The sequence below is a fragment of the Typopeltis vanoorti genome, chromosome 17 (assembly GCF_054136105.1).
Source record: "Typopeltis vanoorti isolate ZY-2024b chromosome 17, IOZ_Tvanoo_1.0, whole genome shotgun sequence".
NCBI classification, from domain to species: domain Eukaryota; kingdom Metazoa; phylum Arthropoda; class Arachnida; order Uropygi; family Thelyphonidae; genus Typopeltis; species Typopeltis vanoorti.
In genome coordinates, this window is record NC_143565.1 from 79,401,209 (window position 1) to 79,425,533 (window position 24,325).

The window sequence follows — 24,325 nt, forward strand, 5'->3', positions numbered from 1 at the left end:
AACTGTAGAACATAGATTGGGAAGAGGAATGGAAGGAAATGAAATTTATACAGCTCCTGAGAGATAATTACCTGAGGTAATGGAGGGAACATGAGGGTCAAGAGTGCTGAATTTGATCATTGTATCAGATAACTTAACACTAATCACTTTAGCTATGCTGCCTCCACTTGGAGAAAAGGATCATGTGGTCTTGACCTGGGAGATTGCCAGATGCCAAATTTTCTATTAAGAAGGGATATATGTGGAACTACAAAGCAGCTGGTTATGATGAGCTGAAGAGATAGCCTTCAGCAAAGCAGTGACAAAAGAATTTGGAGGGGAGAGATATTATTGGTGCATGGGAGGTGGTCAAAGGGATGTTTGAAGAAAGCAGTATCTGAACATATACCTAGAGTTAGAAGGATAAATTAAGTAGGAGTAAGATGGATGAATAGCTTCATTAAGCAAGAGTTGCACACAAAGAAAAGGTTGTGGAAGGATTATAAAGAAATGGGTGATCAGCATGCCCAGTAGCAGTATAAGGTGCAGGCAAGAAGTATGACCAGTATGGTAAGGAAAGCCAAAGCTAATTATGAGAGAAAGCTTTTTGATGCCAAAAGAAACCCTAAGGAGTTCTTTCACTATGTGGCAAGTAAAAGGAGCACTTACTATGGATGGATGACTTTAAAAGGTGCTGATGGTGGGGAGGTAGCAGAAACAAACCATATAGTTGCATTACTGAGTGAGTATTTTTGTAGGTGTGTACCATCTAAGTGGTGACATTGAGTGATAGGAGAATGGCGGTGTTTAAAATATTGCAGAACCTCAATATGAACACAACCATTAGATTAGATGGCATATCATCCTGTGCATTACGAGAATGTGCAAGGGAATTACCAGCTTTTCTGACCCAGCTGTTTAATTTAAGCCTCAATAGTGGGAAAGTGCCGGTGGATTTTTATAATCCACTGGCATCTTCAGTCAGTGATATTCCTAGAATTTGAGCATTTGACAGGATTCCACATAGAGTGTTATTGCATAAATTGTAGCAAAGGAGGAATGGATATGAATCTGGTGATCTGGATTACAGGTAGCTGATGGACAGTTATCAAAGAGTGCTTTATGGAGAAGTTGAGTCCAGGAGAAGGCAAGTGACTAGTGGTGTACCACAGGGCTCAGTACTTGGTCCTCTGTTTACGAATTTGTATATCAATGATATAGAAAATGATTTGACAGGAAATATCCAGTTGTTTGCTGATGATGCTAAACTGCGAAGAGCAATGGTAAATGAAGGTGATGCAGAGATCCTGTAGGAAGACTTAAACAGACTGACAGTATGGGCAAAGGTAAATAGCTTCCTGGTTTTTAATGTGACCAAGTGTTAGGTGATGCACTTTGAGAAGAGATCAGAAGCTGTGTACTATATTGATGGAACTGAACTGCAGGAAACTGATGAGGCCAGTGTCTTGGATGTGATTGTGGACAGGCAGTTGAAGTTTTTAAGAAGTTTATTGCGAAAGTAACCAAAAACAGCATATTAGATTGGGTATTGGAGAGGGTATTATTCCCTTATATAAGACTTTAATAAGACCACATCTATACTACTGCACACAGATCTGGACTTCCAGATTCCATGGCAATGAAAAAGTTGTGGAGAGAATCCATTGGCAAGTGACAAAGATTGTGGCAGGTCTGTGGAATGTCCCTTATAAGAATAGATTGACAGTCTATAGGTTTCAAAAATTAGCTGATAGACGAAAAAGAGGAGACATGATAGAAGCATATAAGTTATTAAAAGGATTTTATAGGATTGACACTGAAGACTTCTTTCAATAAATGCAAGAAGAGAGAGAGAACAAGGGGTCACAGTGGTGGTTACAAAGGATGTTAGAACATCCTTGCTAACCACACTTAGGAATTTGCAAGCACATGCCATCAAAGATTTTTGCTTGAAGATTGGTGAATTGGCAGAATGGGTTGCAAGATGTTGTTATGGGTGCTTCATCAATGAATGAGTTTAAGAAGAAGTATGATTATTGTGTGAATGATGCCTAGTGCGTAAAAAAATGGGTCTTCTGACTCCATAGAGATACCTGTGTAATAATAATATAATAAAGAGGGATTACTAAATAACTTAAGGAATTCAAAACCTATACTAGAATATAAATTAAATTAAACTTTAATATATATTTCCCATATTTCGACAATGTCATGCTGCCATCTTCATGGGAACTTAAGATAAAGACGTGCACACAGGCACTACAACAGCAAATGAAGACTGAAGCGAGGAAGCTACTGTTTTTCCTAAAGTCCTGATGGTGCCCCCTAGTGGGCTATATTAGGTATTCTTGGCCGTTGGACTGAAGTTCTCCTGATGTACGTCTCCGAAATTTGGGGCAGTCTCATGCATCCAAATTTGTTGAGGTTTGGCATGTATCTTAGGGCTGAGGCTGATTCCATGAATAGTCTTTCAAATTTGAACTAGCTGCGGTGTATTATTGTGACTTTCTTCCACCGTATTCTGTGGCGTGTATCCAGAGCATGATCTGCAAGCCCAGAGTGGCTGTACTGATGCAACCGGATGTAGTCCTTGTGTTCTGAAATTATGATATTCGCTGTCCTGCCAGTTTGGCCAGAGTAGGACAGCTTACAGTTGCAAGGGACCTGGTATACACCAGGTAGGTCTAGGGGAAGTGGTTGGTCTTTAGTGGAGTGGATAATGGATGCCAATTTTCTATATGGTCTGTAACAAGAGGTCAAGTCATATATTTTTAGGATTTTGGTAATTTTTTCTGAGGTGCCCCAGATGTAGGGAATGATGATGGATTTAGAGTAATCTTTGTTGTGAAGGGGGTGTGGGGGGGGGAGTGTGGTTTACTGGTTTTAGTATTTTTTGGATTTTCTGTTGGGTTAGCCATTGGCTGAGAAAGTGTTAAGGATGTGATTTAGTTCAGTGGCTAGGGCATTGTCATTTGAACAGATTAGTTTAGTCCTGTTGTATAGTGTCTTAATAACTCCATATTGTTGTGGGGGGGGGGGAATTGTTGGTGAATGTATCTGCCTGTATGTGTGGATTTTCTATAAACTGAGAAAACCAAGGTTCCATCAGGCTAGCTGGTGACTAGTGGGTCTAGGAAAGGGAGGCTATTGTTTTCTTCTTTTTCCAGGGTGAACTTTATTCTTTGGTGTTTGTTGTTTAAGTGTGTTAAGGAGAGGAGTGTATCAGAGCCATGTGGCCAAATAGCGAACACATCATCAACATAGTGAAGCCATATGGTAGGTTTTTGTGGGACAGAGTTTAAGGTTCTTTGAAAGTTTCCATAAAGAAGTTGGACAAGTGTGGGGAAAGTGGTGAACCCATGGCTATCCCCTCTATCTGTTTGTAGAATTTTCCCTGCCAAACAAAATAGCCTGAGTTCATTGTGAACTGAAATAGGGCTGAGATATCAGGAGGAAATTTAGCTTGGATTAGCTCTAAGGTTTCCTTGAGCGGGACATTTGTGAATAAGGAGGAGATGCCAAAGCTGACCATTATGTCAGTATGTTGGAGTGTAAGGTTTTCCACACTGGCTTTCAATTTTTGCATGCAATTTTTGTATCATCGAAGTGAAGCCTGTTGGCTCTTTATCTCAGTTAATTAGTGGTGCAACTCGTATAGTAAGGATATAACCTCCATATCACTGCAACCTTGGTATTTACATTTGGTCTACCTACTCGCTGATGAGACCTCAATAAAGGTCGAAACTGGTCTTGGTAGTGACCTCCTCTCATAATGTATAACAGCATACATCTCCTAGGAGACGTGTTTTACATTATGGGAAAATACTAAGGACAGTGATCGGATCTTAATCCACCTTTACTGCGAGTTGCCCCAGCATGTACTACCAGGTGTTGGCTTATGCTTGGACTCACCGAAACTTTGTATAGTTTCTATATTCAGCTGAGAAATAATGTAAATACTAGTCTATTTTATTATTCATTACCATAAAATATACACAAACCTGTTATAAAAAATTAAATATTATCAAAACGTATGAACACAAACACTTACAGATCATACATGGCTCCATTTACAGTCGAGAGAAATGTAAACAAACATAAAGATGTAGTATTAAATCATAACTGCATAAAATTAACTGTTATTAAATAATTTAGTTGAATTTAATTAATTACTTAATTAGCATAAAATAAAAATTTTATAACGATTCATTCATTCGTTTATAGCTAGGCTACCATAAAGCAATCATATTGCTGCTTCTTCCTTATACCTGTAAATAAACATGAATGTCCTTTTCACATTATCTCTTCATTTTTGACGTCTAGTGTTAGTAACACCTATAACATCCACAGTGTTTTGTATCATATGAGACAATATTGATGTAGGATTTACTGACACACAGACGTAAACTTATGGTATCGACGTAAATGTATTTCTCTTCCTTATGATTTTCTTAACATTTTCTTTTCTCTAGCTTACTTTATTATAAGAATAAGTATATAATACATATATCATACAAAATATGTGTTAATTGGCTGTTTATGTTATTGGTAAGGCTTCAGGTCAGCAGTAGGCTATTAGTAGTTAAGTTTTTGAGGAGTCAAAAGTTATACATGGATTTTCGACTGTATGGGAGATCAGAGCCCCTATCCTCACGTTGTTCAAGAGTCAATTCTGTATACACACACGCACACACACAGGGTGGTTCAAAATTCCACGTACAAACTTTGAGGGGAGGTAGAGAACATCAAAATCAACCATATTCACATAGGAAAGCATGACCAGAAATGCCACCGGAAGGTACTAAGAGGGACACAAAGATACAGAAATAACACAAGGCAGTAAGTAGTGTAAAAATTTTTATTAGGTGTAACTGAACAGTTCAATAGTAGTAGTAGTTGGATACATAATATAGTTTCACATCAGGTGCTCAAAGTTACGACCATTAGCAGTGATGCATCCCTGACACCGACAACGCATTAATTTCCATACATTTTTGAAAATATATGGAGTTCCCCAGATATTAGCAGCGGCGATGCGATTCTTGCCAGAAGGTCCATGTCGGAGGCAGCAGGTGTTTCATACATCATGGCTTAAAGGGTTCCCCACAGAAAGAAATCAATGCTCAATAAATCAGGTGAGCGGGGGAGCCATGCAACGGATCCACTACGCCCAGTCCATCGAGTCCCCAGTGGACCTGTCCAATTACTGATGCACAAAAATGCTAAAATGGGCTGGAGCCCCATCGTGTTGGAACCACATCTGCCGATGCACAGTCATTGGAACATTGTTCAGTAAATCCGCAGAACTTCTTCCAGAAAGGTCCGATACTTCTGGGGTCCAGTCGGGATGCTAACAGGTTATGGGCCAACTAAACAGTCAGCGACGATACCTGCCCATACATTAATGGCAATCCATTGTTGTGCAGCATGTGATTGCACAGTGTGTGGGTTCTCATGGGCCCAACATGAGCATTGTCGTGATTGAAGACCCCTTTGCAGGTAAATGAAGCTTCATCTGTGAACAAAACACAAGTTGGAAAATCCGAATCTGCAGAAAAGTGCTGTAGACGTGGCACTTTTCTGCAGAAACCACCGTGCGAATTCCATACGTCAAGGATAATCTTCGGCCATCAGTAACTGGACCCGTTGCAGACGAAATGGATGTAAGGACTCAGAGTGAAAAACGCACAGTACACTGGATCGAGATACTCTTATAGCAGAGCAACACCACATGTGCTTGTCTCTAGATTATTGTCCATCACATGCAACACCTCCTCTTCCATGGCGGGATTTCGCATTGATCATGGCCACCCACTATCATGCATGCGATCCCTGAATGATCCATAGTCACACAAATTCTGATGCAAATGCGCAAACATTTGATCGCGATACATTTATACAGCTGCTCGTCCATTACCGTCAGGTAACCTGTAAATGAGGTTCATGTCTGACATCTCAGCATTCGTAAAACGACGTAAAATGTTCATACAACATCGAAAGCTTGAATGAGGAAGCTCCAATTGCTCGCCTGCAGTGCTGGAGAACAGCTCCACCTATCACTTTTGGTTGGCGTTTCTGGTCATACTTTCCTATGTGAATATGGTTGATTTTGGTGTTCTCTACCTCCTCTCAAAGTTTGTACGTGGAATTTTGAACCACCCTGTATATATGCAGTCACAGGAAAATGTATTTAGGACTTAGCACTGTATTTATGGTGAAAAACATTATATATATAATATTTCACCATAAATACAGTGCTAAGTCCTAAATACATTTTTCAGTGACTGTATTTGTTCAAGAACTGATATCTCTCCAAATGTTTGTATTATTATTATTATGTGACACCTCCAGAGAGTCCAAAGACTCATCGAGGGAGAGTGTGCCAACAGCATCGAATGATTGATCCCTTCAACTACTAACCATACTCAAACTTGCTTAACTTTTTGTGTGAGCCATTAGTAGCAGAGGGTCTACCAATCGGCCAACCTTAATGTGGTTATCAAGTCATCCATGAGTAAAACTATAATATAAAGAAATTTTTTTTTTCAAAGGTATTTTATTATTTAAGCAAAATGGTCTCATCTTAAAATAATTGGATAAAATCTCTGTCCAAAATTAATTTCTTAAATCATTTTCTTCTATTGTTGAAGTCTGAAAAAACAAGGTACTTTATGCTAATTAATAAGGTTATGTGACAATTTGTGGATTAACTCTGTTCAGCATGGTTCATCAGTTTAGTTGTATATTAAATTATCATTGTTAATACTTATCTTGATTTTTATTACATGCTTCTTTTCATTATTCTTTGGTTTTGTAAACAAAGTGAAAGGACTTGTATTGCAGTTAGTTTCTGTCACTTCAATATAATTTGTTTGAGATGCAATCCTGAAATGTGAACATCTAGTTTCAGCATCTTTCTCTTCAGCCAAATCTCCCAATCATATCATAAAACTACTCATATCATCAAGAAGAGGGTGTTCCCCAGGACTCTGTCTTAAGAATAACATTGTTTTCTGTGAAAGGTGTTCAATGAGTAAATTCACTCATTGAACACCTTTCTCCTGCAAATTGTATAACTTTACAATTTTCTGTTATTCTTGTAATATTAAGGTCATTGAAAGGCAGTGTCAACAAGCATTTTAGTATGTATATTCAGGGCTGTTGGTAATGGGTTCAAATTCTCAACAACAACAAAAAAAAAAAAAAAAAAAAAAAGCTATATACTTTTGTTGAAAATGTAATCGTTACCCATATCTTAAGGATAGAAGAAACTGTCATCTCAGTAACAGTGGAGTCCATGTTCATCAGATTCATTTTTGACAGAAAGCTTGCAATGCATTATCAAAAATTATGGAGACAACTTCCATGTTAGAGCAAAACTTTAGTTTAATATAAACCGAAATGAACACTCGACATTTCAACCTTCATATCAAGGTCATCATCTGGAGCATACACAAATATACAAAGAAACAAGCTGCACTACAATCTACATGGTTTGCTAAGGTTACTGACAAACCATTACAATAATTATTGGCCTGACCTCTGGTGAGGAAATGAAAAACCTTTACTACATCAAAGCTTGAGTCCTATTATTATTATCTATTAAATTACAAAATTTGGGCTGGAGAGCAACATGTTTATATATATATATATATATATATATATATATATAAAACTATGTGATTATACATATAAATTTCAGCTAATTGGTATGGAATAGCTTTCCAATAAAAGTTGAAAATTGCTTCAAGTCCTAAAGTATGCTGGAAACTAAGTAGGCTGAATATGTGCCATCCAAATTCTTGGAATTTTTATGCCACAATAATAATGTCACAATTTTATGCCTCAACAATAATGGTGGCATAAAAATTTCAAGAATTTGGATGGCACATATTCAGTCTACTTAGTTTCCAGCATACTTTAGGACTTCAAGCAATTTTCAACTTTTATTGGAAACTATTCCATACCAATTGGATGAAATTTATATGTATAATCACATAGTTTTATATATACTGTATATATGAACATGTTGCTCTGTGGCCCAATTTAATTTTGTAACCTAATAGATAATAATAGGACTCTAGCTTTGATGTAGTCAAGGTTTTTTTTTTTCCTCACCAGAGGTCAGGCCAATAATTGTTGTAATGGTTGGTCAGTAACTTTAGCAAACTATGTAGATTGTAGTGCAGCTTGTTTCTTTGTATGTTTGTGTATGCTCCAGATGATGACATTGATATCGAAACATCAAGTGTTCATTTTGGTTTATATTAAACTAAAGTTTTGCTCTAACACAGTAGCTGTCTCCATAATTTTTGATAATGTATTCTGATCACTATGTAAGCATGAAAGAAAAGCTTGCATTGAATATTCATTCCACCATCTTTGGAGAATGAGTTACTAATCAAAACTTCATTATGAGTCACAAATTTATGCTTCTGCAAGGGAGAGTACCCTCAAAGTAATACAGATCATCAAATTATACAAATAACTATTGATGCACATTGCCCATTCAAAGTTTTTATGTTGAAACAAATGAATGTGCCCTATATATATCATCATCATCAAATTCCTGACATGTATCCAGTGTACAGGATATGTTAGTACTACATGAAAAACTTACATCATTACTAACTTCCTATCTACAATTTTCCTCCAAATCAGTCTGTTACTTGTCAAGATTCCTAAATTATCAGATCTTATATTTCTATCGTCTAAGGCACTTTGTACCGTATCGATCCACCTATATCTTGGTCTTCCTCTGGGTCATTTTCCTGCCAACCTGGCAGAGAACACTTATTTTGCTCATCTTTCCTCACCCATTCTGTTTAAGTGACCATACCACCTGAGATTAGCTCTGCTAATGCATTCCTGGATGCTGAGTTCTTTCCAATCCAAGTTCCAATGTCAAGTTCTTTCCTAATATTCTCGTTTTTAATATGATATTGCCATTGATGCCATCTGTTCATGCCTCTAATCTTTCTCAGGACTCTCATATCTGCGTTCTCTAGTCTTTGGTCAAGTGTTTTACTTCTGACCCAGCTCTCAGATCCATAAGTTAAAACTGGTTTGAACACTCTCTTGTATACAGCTAACTTAGTGTTCCGACTAATTTCTCTCTTATTCCATATGAATTTATTCAGTTGACTTCCTATCATACCAGCTTTGTTGATTCTGTTGTCTATTTCCATATTTAATTTACCATCTTCACTATAAATTGTGCCTAAGTAGCTGAAAAGTTTTACTTGTTCCAGGTTCTCCGTTCAAAACACAGTTGACATTTCAAAGATTCTACCTATTTTCATTGTCTTTATCTTTTTATTGCTGACCTTCATACCATATCAATTACAATACTTATTCAATTTAGTCAGGGAATCTTGGAGACTTGTAGCAGATTTATTTACAAGTATAACATCGTCCGCATAAAGCAAAGAGCTGACATAAACATCTCCAATTCATATCATGTTTAATACCACTTTCGTTCATAATGTACATCCATGTTTCACACCAGATTTAACATTAAACCATCTTCCTGTACTTCCTTCAATTCTAACTGCTGACTTACAACTCAAATAAAGACTAAGTATTGCTTGATATAATGCCCCATTGACACCATATAACTTTAGCGTATTGAATAGCTTCTCTCTTGGCACCTGGTAATATGCCTTTTCCAGATAGACAAAAGTTAAATACAGATCTTTGTTATATTCCCATGCTTTCTCAACTATTTGTTGTAAAGTGAAGATCTGATCCTTACAGTTCTATTTGGCCTGAACCCAGCTTATTCTTCACTAATCTTTTCTTCCACAATTCTTCACAACCGTTTCGCAAGTATGCTGGAATAAATCTTGCCTGGAACACTCAGTAGGAAAATACCTCTGTAATTCTCACATTCAGTTTTATTTCCCTTTTTATATATTGGTACTATTAGAGCTCTACTTCAATCATCAGGAATTCGTTCTTCTATCCAGGCCTTCTGAACTATGCAGTGCAGCCACTGTAAGACTTTTATACCACCATACGTCAGCATTTCTGGTCGAATATCATCTACTCCTGCTGCCTTTCCACATTTCAAGCCTTTGATGGCTTTTTCTACTTCAAGTATGGATATGTATTCCTGACTGTATGCCTGTTGAGTGTTTTTTTACCACTGTGCTATCACTGCTTGTTTCATTTAGCAATTTTTCGAAGTAATTACTCCATACTTAAAGGATATCTTTTTCTCCTGTTTCACCTTTATCATCTCTAACTCCTGTTACAGCACTCTTTCCTCCATTTCTAAGTTTCTTCAACATCCTCCAAAATATCTTACCACCTTCTTGATATTTATTTTCTATGTTCTTGCCAAAGTCCTCCCATGACTTTTGTTTAGCTAGTTTTACACAGTGTTTAGCTTTCTTACATTTGTCTCTGTATTCTCTAAGAGCACAAGCTGACTTATTTGCCAGGAACTTTTGATATGCTTTCTTCTTCTTTTCCTTCACTGCCTCTCTAACTTCCTGTGTCCACCATGGAGTTCTGATTTTTCTATCCTTGCAGACAACCTCAGCATATGCCTCTCTGGCTGAATCAATCAGGGTTTTCTTCAAGATTTGCCAGTGAATCTCCAAGGTTTGGTTCCTGTTCTCAAACTCTTTCATTTTTTCTTCAATAATCTTTGTGTATTTTAGTCTATAGTTCACATCTGAGAGCTGCTCAACTTTTATTCGCTTTAAAACTTTCTTACATGTCATTCTTTTCAATATGAAATTCAATTTTATCCTGCTCAGGACTAAATAGTGACTTCCAATTTCAAATCCTCTGTACACTCTGGTGTCCTGCACCAGGGAGAAAACATCACTGTCAACAATAACATAGTGAATGAGACTTTTCTTATTCCTTGCCTCTTCTCTCCATGTGAATTTGTGCACATTTTTATGTTGGAACATGGTGTTAGTCATAACCAATCCATGTCCTGAGCAGAAAATCACTTCCTACTCTGCTATTTAGATCCCCAACAAGGACCAACTTTTCATTTTTCATTGTGTCTGTTGCTTTCTCTAAATCCTCAAAAAATTCCTCCACTTCTACCTTAGCAGAACCTTCTGTGGGACCATAGGCACATATAAGTCTCATTGTCCAGTTCCCCATTCTCATATTTGCCCACATTACTCTACTTGAGACTGACTGCCATTCAAGAAGATTAGCCTCATATTTTGTGTTGAATACTATGGCTACTCCTTCTTTTCCTTGAATGTCATTGCCTGAATATAACATTTTGTATTTATTGTTCAGAAAAATTTCACTAGTTTTTTTTTTTTTTTTTGTTTGTTTCATTCACCCCTATTATGTCACTCTGGTACTTATCTAATTCCTCAGCTAGCGCCATTTCTTTGCCATTCAGGCTATCTTATGTTTATAATACCGATCTTTAACTCTGATGATGTTGAGTTTGGGTGTGATTTCAGATTCGTTCCAGTAGCTGACTTTTCGCTGTTTTCCCTGGTTCCCTGGCGAAAACAACGGGGGCCTTGTTTAACTGGGCTACGCCCTAGTGGCATGAAATTTTGTCATGTTGTACCATCATTTTTTATATTGGTTTAAGCCAATAAGTATACAATTTGGTCGTCTAAATCCCAAATTGCCAGCCCATCCTCGTTCGTTCAGTATCCAGGTATATACCCAACAGGGTGCACCACGAGAAGGTGAGGATTGGACATTAGGTCAGAAGCCCTGGTTGGTTCTCCGCATTCGTTTAAAGGTTATGTGGAGGTCTCCTCTCAGTTATACAGCTTTGACCCTTAAGCACCTCCCCTATATATATATTTATGTATGTATATATATATGAGAAAAAATATTTAATGCAATTGAGGATGATTATGGAATAAGGCTTGTTGTTATTATTATACTGGTATCTCGCTGGAGTTAGAAGACTCATCATGGGAGACCACATGCTAAGCTTTATACACCCAATACCTATCGTATCTCTCATTAAACTCATTCACTGTCAGGGCACTCACAACTAATTCTGAAAATCCATTCCACTCATTCACCACTCTCCAAGCAAAAAATCTAGTCTGCACATCATTATTAACTGCACTCTTACCCAACTCCGAAGGGTAACCCCCCCCCCTACTTCTCTCTCTCTCTCTCTCTGTTTGGCATGTATCAAAAAATGTCGTTTGTGTCAGTCTTACAGAACCCCTTTAAAAACTTATAATTTTCTATCATGTCTCCTCTTTTGCACCTATCAATTAAACTTTGCACAATTAAATGTCCAATTTGATTCTCCTACTGAGCATTCTACAGACCTGTCATCAGTTTGGTTAGTTGTCTCTGAATCCCCTCCAGTAGCTACTCATTCCCAAGAAGTCCAGGTGACCAAATATGTGCACAGTTGTCAGGATGCAGCCAAATCATAACCATATGAAAAGGAATAATAACCTCCCTATCTTTACTTGTTAGTTAATTTTTTAACATCCATATAATCTTTAGAGCTATTTTAAAAACTTTTGCAGTATGTCGCTGAACTTCAACTCTCTGTCTACCATTACTTGCAAGTCCTTAGCCTCATCAATTTCCTGGAATTCGGTATCATCAATGTGATACATAGTTTGCAACATTAAATTGATAATAACCTTTATCAACTATTGTTCTCTCCAGTTTTGCATCATCACCAAACAACTGAATATTTCTCTTTAAATTTTCCGTATATCATTAATATACATATTAAAGAGTAGTGGCCCTAGAACAGAACTCCGATTCACCTTACTAGTCATAGTCATTCTCCTAGATTCCACTTCACCATGATATATTATTTTCTGGTGTCTGCCTGTCTGTCTAGCTTCATATCCATTTCCATTTGCTCCAACTTTTTGTAATAATTTTCCTTGCATTATTTTGTCAAATGCCTTTGCAGTGTCCAGCAACATCATGATTTAGCCATTTCCCTTATCTAATTCTGATGTCACTCTGTTATGAAATGTGAGTAAATGACTAAACCAGAACCTACTTTTTACAAAGCTATGCTGCCCACCATAGAGCATTATGTTCCTATAATGTTCCTATTGATGATTTTATTTTTAACCAACTTCTCCAAAACTTTAAACAACACTCTTGAAATATTAACTGGTCCTTAATTTGTTACTTCTGCCTTGTAGCCACCTTTATATAGAACTATCCTTCCCTCTTTTTACTTCTTGGAATGCTGACTGAGCTGAGATTTTGATTGAAAAACTTCATAAGAGGCACTACCTATTCTCTTGTATATTTGCATAGCACATTGGCCAACATGCCATCCAATCCCACTGTTGTAGTCACATTGATATTTTTCAGTATCTTTCTGCAATGGCCAGTTTCTTAATATTCTATCTTATTACCAAGTATATTTAATGTGTTGTTTTTACTCTGATGATATTAGCAGACATTACAATGAATTACTAGGTATATTTTTGAATTGTTATTGGTTGGGTTAAATGTTAATTATGTAGCATAATTATCATTGTTTACATGTTGAATCTCTATAAGTAAACTTGTCAAGTGATATAAGTAATATTATTCCATTGGCCATATGTTTTCTTCAAAAATGTCTTTCTTTATTGGTTCTGTAGTCAGTACTGCAATCTCTTCCAGTGCACAGTTTCAACCATGCATATTATTTATACAAGATTTCAACATGCATCAACTGGGGAGTGATATTAAAAATACATTAAACATCAGCAGCAGGTTTTTTTTTTTGTATTTTTTATTATTTTATATAAATAATATTCTTTTTGTAGTGCATCTTCAAATAATATTGATTTGCAGTGCATTGAGCCTCATTTTACTGAGTTTACTTTACAGGTCTTGATGCATTTCGACCTCATCTGTTACTCGGTGTTATTGTTCGCCATAAGACTAGACCATCTCCTCTTTCTTTAGCTTCAAATCAGCTGTAAGTAACTTTATTGAATACTAAATAGCAACTGTTATATAAATGCATGCTTCTGCCATCTGCATCAGATTTATTAATTACCTCTATATAAAGTCCAGATTTTGTTTACTAAATTGAAATTAATTACACTTCTGCCCACTCTTTCAAACTGGCTTACACTTAATTAAATTAAAGTTGCCAAGAATTTATATACTCTTGTTTAATCCTTTATCCAATACTAAATCACTTAAGGAATTGACAATATAGATACAAATATAAATTAAATTACACTTTAATAAATATTTCCGATATTTCGGGAACGTCATGTTGCCATCTTCAAAAGAAACTTACAGAAAAGGCTGTGCACATAGGCTCTACAACACAGTAACCGAGAATGAAGGGATGAAGCTATTGTTCTCCTAAAAGTCCCGATGGTGCCCTCTAGCGGGCTAAGTAGGTGTTCTTGGCCGTTGGGCTGAAGGTCTTCTGATGTAAGCCTCCCAAATTTGGGGCAGTCTCAAACAACCAAATTTGTTGAGGTTTGGAGAGTTTCTTACAGCTGAGGCTGATTCCATAAATAGTCTTTCAAATTTGTATTTGCTACGGTGTATTACTGTAGCTTTCTTCCACTGTATTCTGTGGCGTGTATCCAGAGCATGGTCTGCAAGACCAGAATGGCTGTACTTGTGAAAGTGTGTACCTTTATCCAAGTGTAAACAAATAATGTTTGCACGTGAAGTATTTTCCTCACTATGCTTGTATTTAGAGGTAATGACTTCATGTTAAATGCCTTAGTATCCAACACATCTTTTCGGGTGTGTATAATGCTATGCATTGTAGGACCACTACCTAGATTGGTCTCGACCTTTATTGAGGTCTCAATAATGGGATCCAGACACAGAAGAAATACCAAAGCACTCATGAAGATATTTCATGTGCAAACTTTGTTTGTTTACACTTGGATAAAGGATTGAATAAGAATATAATTACTTAGAAAATTTAATTTATAACCAAGTGAAAAAACTTCCCATAGCTTACACCTAATATCCTTAAGGACCAACTTAGTAATTGAAAATGTTGGACAGAAGTGTAATTTAATTTAATTTCAATTTGTTAATAAAATCATACTTAAAAACTACCACAGGCAACAATAAATTTCTATTCCAGACTTCTGAAAACACTGCAGAAATATAAAAGTATTTTATTATGTTATGTTGTGAATGTTTCTCATAGTATTTGTACTTCTGTTCAAATAACTAAAAAAATATCTATGCAAAATCGCTGTTAGGTGGCATATTGTATGTGTAGAGTTGATTCAGTGCTCCTGAAAGATAAGTAAGTTTTTCTTATTTTAGTTGATAATATTAGGTTAACTTATTGTAGTTTTTGTTTTAAGGCATCAGTGCATGGTAGAACAATGACGACAAAGACTACATTGTTGAGTGATTTGAATTTGCAGGATTTTGTGTAGCGCAGTGTGTGTGAAATGTATTTGTCGATAAAATTAAATGATTTATGGAAAGAAATTGAAACTGGAGAGAGAGAGAGAAAGTGTGTGTATTAAATGTTTCAAAAGTGAGTACCTATTAGGTGATGGAAATGCAGCAAATGTTAGTTGAGTGGACAGTACCAACAGTAGGATTTAAAATATGTTATTAACGTTAAACATGCGACCAAGAAAATAGAGGAGAACAAAATGGACATTAATAAAGAAATGGCATGCTTCAATGTTATACTTCACAGAAAAAAGCATGAAATTTAAAAACTGCAGAATATTAGGTTAACTTATTGTAGTTAACCTAATATTCTTGAATAGGGTAGTCAAGTATTCAAGAGCTTAGCAGGGCTGAGAAGAGAAAGAAACGGGCAGTCCAAAGTAGTAATAAAGACTGAGGGAATAAAAAAGAAAAACAAGTTAAGGAGAAAATTATTTACAGAGACTCAATGATCAGGGGAGTATTTAATGAAAGTCTGACAAAATCATGTTTCCCTGGTGCAAAAATTCACAATATTAGTCACACCGTCCAGATGAAAAAAAAAGTTAAGTCAAAGGAAATGATTGTGTTGGTTGGCACAAATGATTTGAGAGGTGAGAAGTATTCTATGAGGAAGGATATAAAGGAGGTGTTAGAAGAGACAAGACTGAAGAGCAAGAAGGTGAAGATTGTAAATCTCCAACCATGCTATGATGGAGGCAAACTGAGGAGAAGGAGGGTGTTACTAGCTATTCAGAAAGAATGATCTAGGATTTGTGGATGTGTGGTCTGTATTTAATGGAAAGAAGGATTTGTACAATGCTGATGGACTGCATCTAAATGGTTTTTGTGTTAGGTGTCTAGAGAGAGCTATGTTCACCAAGCATGCTGAAATGCAAATTCATGAAAACTGAAGCAGTTAGGGTGGAAGCAGATGAGTTTGTGTGAAGGCACACCCATTAGCAGAGTGAGTATGAGAATGACCAAGTGCGAAATCTAGTCTCTCAAGCAAAAATATTGAATAGGGTAGCAATTCAGGAAGTAAAAGTGGGTGGGAGCCTAAAGGGATGCTGCAGTGTCTATATACTAATGCCAGAAGTATCAGGAACAAGAGTGAGGAGTTTTTCGGTATTGATTAGTGCAACCTTGCCAAAAGATATAGGCATTATTGAGACTTGGCTAACAGGAGATGATGTAGTTACAGGGGTAAAATGTGAAAGCTTAAGTATTTTCAGGTAAGATAGAGAAAACAGGATGGGGGGGGGGGAATATCGCTGATGATAACAGATGAATTGCACCCAAAAAGAATAGAAGATAGGTAGGAGGGTGGCTGTTCATTTGAAGCAGTCTGGTGTGGAATAAAGGCCAGTAAGACAAAATATACAGTTGGTTGGTGCTATAGGCAGGGAGTTCCATAGATGATCTGAAAGACATGCATCACCAAATTTGTACGAGTACAGGTCGAGTGATTATTATGGGGAACTTAAATTATGAAGATATAGAACGGAAGGAAAAAGATCACATGGCAGGAAAGAAATGGAATTTATACACCTACTGAGAAATAATTACTTGAGATAGCATGTGATGGAGGAGACTAGGGGTGTTAAAGTATTGGACCTGGTCATAGGATCAGAAGAGCAATCCATAACCAACGTGACCAGCGTGCTTCCGATTGGTAAAAGTGACCATGCAGTCTTGACTTGGGATATTGTAAAACATGAAGAATATTTTGTCAAGAAGAGGTATATGTGGAACATCAAGGCAGGTGATTATGATGAGCTTGGGAAAAGCTTAAATCTGTGCCATGGCATAAAACACTACAGGTAAGGATGTTATTAGTGCATAAGAGATAGTTAAGGTCATCTAGAGGAAGCAGTATTAAATTGTATTCCTAAGGTAAGGAGGGTTAATCAAGTAGGAGTTAGATGGATGAGTAATATCATTAAGCACGAGCTGCAAAAGAATCAAATGCTGTGGATGGTATATATAAAGAGAAAGATGATGACCAGCATGGCAAGAAAGACAAAATCAGATGACAAGAAGAATCTAGCTGAGCAGGCCAAAGGAAATCCAAAAGAGTTCTTTTGTTTTCTGGAAAGTAAGAGGAAGAATGACTATGGAAGATTAACTTTAATGAGTGATGATGGTCAGGAGGTGACAGAAGCAGATAAAATAATAGAGTTACTTAGTGACAACTTTGCAAGGGTATATCATCTTAGTGAGGTTACTGCTTTAACATATGTGACAGATACTAATGTGGGAAAAGAGGTGAATGAATTGGAGATTCTTAGGATATTGCTGAATCCCAATGTAAATACTGCTGTGGGAAATGGGATATCAGCTGAAGTTTTGCAAGAAACATGTGCAAGGGAACTGGCAATACCTCAGACTAGGCTCTTTAATTTAAGCCTCAGCTCTGGTAGAGTTCCAAGGGAGTGGAAAGAAGACAAAATAATTCCAAAATAAGGTTCTAAGACTACAGTATCAAATTATAGACCAATCAGTATGTCAGGTGTGGTTGTAAAAGTGCTGAAAAAAATTGGTCAAAAAGAGAATTCCAGATGGGTACTGTATGGGCAACATGGCTTTGTGAAGGGTCAGTCATGCTTTAATAATTTGCTATCTTTATATAATAGAGCAACTGCTGAGTTGGATAAAAAAAAAAAATGGCTATTTGGTGATTCTTCTGGATTTTGCAAAGATATTTGACAGAATACCACATGGAACTCTGTTATGCAAAGTAGAACAAATGGTGATGGATATGACACTGTTAAGTGGATAAGTGGGTGACTGCTGGACAGACATCAAAAAGTGGTATATGGTGGTGCAGATTTAAGGCAAAAAAAGGTGATTAGTGGTATGCCATAGGTTCAGTGCTGGGACCATTGCTGTTTAATTTGTATATAAATGATATAGAAAATAACTTGAAAAGAAATATTCAGTTGTTTGCTGATGATGCAAAATTAGGTGGAGTAATAGTTAAGGTGATGTGGAGAGCTTGCATTGCAGGATGATTTAAATAGGCTTTCAGTTTTGGGCAAAAGATAATGGGTATCAATTCAATATTGAGAAATGTAAAGTTATGCATTTTGGGATAAACAGATTACAAGCTGTTTATTACATAGATGGCATTGTACTTCACAAAATAGATGAAGCTAGAGATTAAGGAGTGGTGTCACACAGTGAATTAAAGTTTAGAGGACATATTGTTAAGGTAGCCCATAAGATTACTTGGCTATTGAAAAACACATTAACAAGTAGATATAAGGAAGTTGTTATTCCTCTTTATAAGGCCTTGATACACCCACATCTGGATTACTGTACTCAAGACTAGTCTCATGTGTTTCTTAGGGATGTGGAATTAACATATTGCCAGAAACATGTTAATTTCACAAGAAAATAAGTATAAAAATTAAACTCTAACACATTTTTCTTATTTCTGCATCTTGAAACCATACTTTTACAATGGATTATTAAGTTATCCTTTATATCCCAGTTTAATTTTCCAAGTCTCTCTTTATCACTATGGCACACAAATTTTCTGTTATTATTATTATTATCAACACCTGACCATGGAGTCAGAGACTCATCGTGGAAGGTACTCACTATTGCATACAATGCTCATCCAACCGTGTCTTAAACTGATTTAATGTGTCCATATCCACAACACACCCAGGCAATGCATTCCACTCACAAACCACCCTCCATGCAAAGAACCTGCTTCTCACTCCTTTGCTCACACCCTCCTTATACAGTTTCCAGCAATGGTCTCTTGTTCTACTCCCCTCTCCAATTCTATGAAAAATCTCTTCCATGTCTACCTGATGACAGCCCCTGACCAGTTTATATGTCTCAATCATATCCCTCCCCTCTTCCTCCTATTCACAAGGCTCTGCAACTTACATTCTCTCAATCTCCTTGTACTCCACATTCCAAAGACCACTGACTACCTTTGTGAATCTTCTCTGTACCCTTTCCAGCATATCCTCGTCACCATGAAAACCCAGCAACCAAAATCTGTGCACAATAATCCATATGAGGCCTGATCAAGGCCTATACAATTGAATCATAACTTCTCTATTTCTGCTTGTCAGGGTTCTCTGCATCATTGCCATTATTCGATGTGATGTCTTCGCAACTTGTGCATTGTGACCCCTGAATTTCAAGTTCTTGTCCACCATCACTCCTAGATCTCTCATCTCCTCTACTGTTAAAGTTTCCCCACCAAGTGTATACTTTGCATTCCATTGTTGCTTACCAAATCTCAAAACCTTACATTTGGCAACATTGAACTGACAGTTCCACTTACCTGCCCATTCATGCAATCTATTCAAGTCCTCTTGTAAGGCATCAACTGCAAACAGCTGGATATCACTAGTTAAACCAACCCAATATCATTAACATACAAACTGAACAACAATGGCCCCAAAACCCTGTGGCACACCACTGTTGACCTTTCTCTTTCGAGATACTGCACCCCCATATACAACTTTCTGATACCTCTCTGACAGCCAGTCACTGATCCAACACAAAAGTCTGTTACCCAATCCCATCTCTTTCAATTTATTTAAGAGCTTGTCATGTGGCGGTCTATCAAAAGCCTTTGCAAAATCCAAGTACACCACTGTATATGCATCTCCTCTGTCCAAGGTATTTGTCACCTTGTTATAGTACATAAGTTAGTGAAACATGATTTCCCCTTAATAAACCCATGCTGATAACCACAGAGAATATTGCTGTTATCAACTCATTTCTGTATCCTACTTCTCACCAATCTCTCCAGGACCTTCACAACTCCAGATATACAGACCGGTCTATAATTTGAAGCTACAGCCTTATCACCGCCTTTATGCAGTAGAACAATTTTACCCTCCTTCCACTCCCTTGGAACCTGTGCTGTTGCAAAACTCTTGTTAAACAGGCATGCCAATGCTACTGCCAGTTCCCTGGAACATTCTCTTAAGATGCATGGTGATATTTCATCAAATCCTATCGCCTTATTAGCATCAAGGTTATTTATTTCCTCAAATACCTCCTGCTCACTCACAATTAAGCTATCCTCTCCTATGTGCTCATCTCCTCCCCCATGCAATAATGTTTACACAGACCCCCCCCCCATACAAGAGTAGTTTGGCACTATAACAGTGCCAAGCGGGACAGCCTATGCAACTTCTATGCTGCATTCCCATGGTTGGACTATTGCTTCTGGCCTTCCAACCCAAACATATGCACCGAGCTTATTACCAAAGTAATCCTCACTGGCATGAATACATACATTCCACACAGCACTCTGAACTGCCATTCCCCTAACGAAACCCTGGTTCTCCAAAAGATGTGCCAAGGCTGTAGAGATGAAACACCAGACATACCACAACTGGCTGAACTCAAGAACCTCATCCTCCTTCAAAGCTTACACAGAAGCCCGTAATAGATGCAAAAAACAATCAATGCTTCCAAAACAGAGTTTGAAAGAGCAAAAAGCAGGAAACTAGCAGCCTGTCTAAACGGCAGCTGAGCCTTTTGGTCTCTTACCAAAGCAATTGGCCAAACTTCTGTCCAACACTATTCCCACCCCTATCATACTCAGATGGCTCTACTGCATCATCACCTACAGAAAAAGCCAATCTTCTGGCTTCATACTTTGCTTCAAATGCATGCATAACTGACGATGGTAAATGTTCCCCAACCATTCCAGACACCCAACATGCAATGCTCCTATATCCTTTTGCCAGGATGAGATCAGAAAAATACTGTCCAAATTAGACACAAAAAAGTCTCCTGTCCCCGTTGGCATTCCCCCAATTGTTCTGAAAGTTTGTACTCCAGAACTGACCCCTATCCTATGTCACCTATATATACTCTCTTACTCCACTGGAATCTGTCCCACAAACTGAAATTGGCCTATATTCAGTCCATTCCCAAGAAGGGTGACAAGTCACTGCCATCCAATTACCACCCTATCTCGCTTACCTCAGCCCTATCAAAAGTAATGGAAAAAATCATCAATTCCCAACTCCTACACTATCTTGAAGACACTCACCAAATAAATGACCGCCAGTATGGATTCCGCCACTGCCAATCAACAGGAGATCTACTCACATACATCACCCATTTCTGGACAAATGCTATGGAGAGGTTTGCCGAATCTCAAGTGGTTGCACTAGATATCCCCAAAGCATTTGACTGGGTATGGCACAAAAGCCTACTAGGCAAACTGCCATCATTCGGTCTGACCCAGGACTTCTGTAGTTGGATTGCCAGCTTTCTGTCTGGATGCACACTGTGTGTGATGGTGGATGGCTCCCTATCCTCTCACCACTCAATTAATGCTGGGGGTCCCACAAGGTTCTGTTCTCTCACCAACCCTCTTCCTGCTATATATCAATGACCTACTGCAATTGACCTCCAACCCAATACACAGTTTTGCAGATGACAGCACACTTCACTCCTCTCTTGCATTTGATAAACCTTACCCTTCACAACTCACCTCAACCTACAGAACATCCACCACCACCACCCCCCTCAACTTTTATCTCCAAGCCATCTTACAATGGGGTTTGGATAACCTCATAAATTTCAATGCCAATAAAACCCAGTTCTGTACTATTTCCCATAAAAAAACAACCATTTTTCCCCAGTATCCTTTTTGACAATACCCAAATTTCCAGACAGTCTGAGATCTCGCTTCTTGGAATCACCCTCACATCAAACCTGGCATAAACATATCACAATCATTGCATCCTCAGCCTCAAAAAAACGAGGATTTCTCTTTTGCTCAAGACGTTACTTCACCCCCGAACAGCTACTAACATTATACAAATCACAAATCTGCCCAGCTATTGAATACTGCTCCCACGTATGGGGTGGGGCCCTAAAAGCTCTCTCAAAATGCTCGACTCAATACAGAGGAGAGCAATTAGACTTATCAATGATCCATCCCTCACCAATTCTCTCCCCCCACTTTCACACAGTCGTATGGTCTCTGCAGTATGTATATTCAACAAATATTTCCATGGGAAATGCTCATCCGAAATAACATCAATAATTCCTCCACTCAGTACAAAGCTCATTGGAACACATGCAGCTGCTGCACAACATCCTTTCACAGTACACCTAGAAACAAACAGAACAAGTTTCTTTTCCTCTTCCTTCATCCCTGCAACTGCTGCACTGTGGAACAGTCTCCCACCTGCTGTGTTTCCCAAGGAATACAATTTAAAGTCATTCAAATCAAATGTAAACAAATTTCTCCTTTCCCAACCCACTACCCATACACGGTACTAATGCACTATAGGTTGACCAGCCAACATCATGTGTATGGGCCCAACATAAAAAAAAAAAAAAAAAAAAATCCTCTCCTATGTCTTCTACACTTAAGTTCCTCATGATTCCACCCTGATCAGGATGAAACAGACTTATAAATTGATCACTGAATACCTCAACAATGTCTTCTGCGGCAGTTACCATTCTACCACTTTCATCCCTTAACTTCATCTTTCCATGATCATTCTTCCTTCTATTTGCCACATATCTAAAAAAACTCTCTAGGGTTTTTCTTAGCCTGATTTGCCAATTTCTGCTCATACTCTACTTTTGTTTTCCTTACTAACTGAGTCACTCTCCTGGCTTGGTCACAAGCGTTACCTGGCCACTGAAGCAATCGGATATTGTGATTTTTTTCGAGGAACTCTTACACTTATTTTGAAGTGTGGCATGGGGAAAGATCCCGTTGGAAGATGAGTTCTTTGTCTTTCTGGATCTGTGGGATCCAGAATTGAATATTTTTGTGTGTTGGTTACTTTTTATCATACAGTCAACAGGCAAAAGTGATTATGGACAGTGATGTATAAAACAATGCCAAAACATCTTTTTAGTTGGGTGTTTAGGAGTTTGTTGAAGGTGAGTGGGAAGTCTTAACCACTGATTTGCACACATAGGGTACTCACTCTTCTTGGACAAAGAAATGGCTATCATCTGAGAATATGACCTTCCACTTCTCAATAGTCCAAGCTTTGTACACTTTTGCACATTGGAGCCTTTTTTCCTGCATAGCCTTTGTCAACAATTGTTTCTTTTTTGGTCTGTGGCAGTCCTCCCTGCTTCCAACAATCTTTGGCAGGCTGTCATGTCAGAAACATTAATACCACTAGTTACCGAAACATTAATACCACTAAGTACCTGTCTCCCTAAAACCTCTTTAAAATTGCATTATCATTACCCAAACCAACAACACACTCATTGAAAATTTTTCTTTGAATCGTGTGTGTGTTTAGAAAATTCAGCTTGTTCAGATTAATTTGTTCACTACTGTATGTCATATGATTGTGCCTAATGTTATTATTAATATTATCATTATTATAATACAGGTATCTCCATGGAGTTAGAAGACTCATTGCAGGAAACCCATTATTCAGTTATTAGTTATTACTAGTTATTATTCTCACAATACCCATCATGCCTCTCCTTAAACTCATTCACTGACTAAGCACTCACAACCATCTCTGGCAACCTATTCCACACATTCACCACCCTGCAATCAAAAAATCTAGTTGCCACCCTTGCTATCATCACATCATTGAAAAAACCCCTTTAATAACTTATATGCTTGTGTCATGTCTCCTCTTTTTCACCTATTAGCTAGTGTTTTGAAGCTCATGAACTTTCAGCCTATTCTCATAGAGAGTATTCTATATACCTGCCACAATCTTTGTCACTCACTTCTGGATCCTCTCCATCACTTCTTTATCCCCACGAAATCTGGCTGACCAGATCTGTATGCAGTAGTTCAGATGTGGCCTTATTAAAACTTTATAAAGGGGAACAATAACTTCTCTATCCCTCATTAGTGTGTTCTTTAACAGTCATGTGATGTGATGTTTTGTCTACCTTTGCAATATGTCTTCTAAACTTTAGCTCCCCTGTCCACAGTCACCTCCATGTCTCTTTCCTCATCAGTTTCCTCGATTCAGTTCCATCCATTACA

The 24,325-nt window shown here is 37.7% G+C and overlaps 1 protein-coding gene across 8 annotated transcripts in view; it reads left to right on the top strand.

Annotated features, from left to right (window-relative positions):
* pps (protein partner of snf) overlaps window positions 1–24,325 on the top strand; it is a 553,267-nt gene that overhangs the window by 511,620 nt on the left and 17,322 nt on the right. For all 8 annotated transcript variants that reach the window (XM_090406767.1, XM_090406772.1, XM_090406773.1 and 5 more), the window contains one exon: window positions 13,798–13,888. In XM_090406767.1, the coding sequence (XP_090262893.1) occupies window positions 13,798–13,888 (91 nt within the window). The remainder of the gene's footprint in view (window positions 1–13,797; window positions 13,889–24,325) is intronic.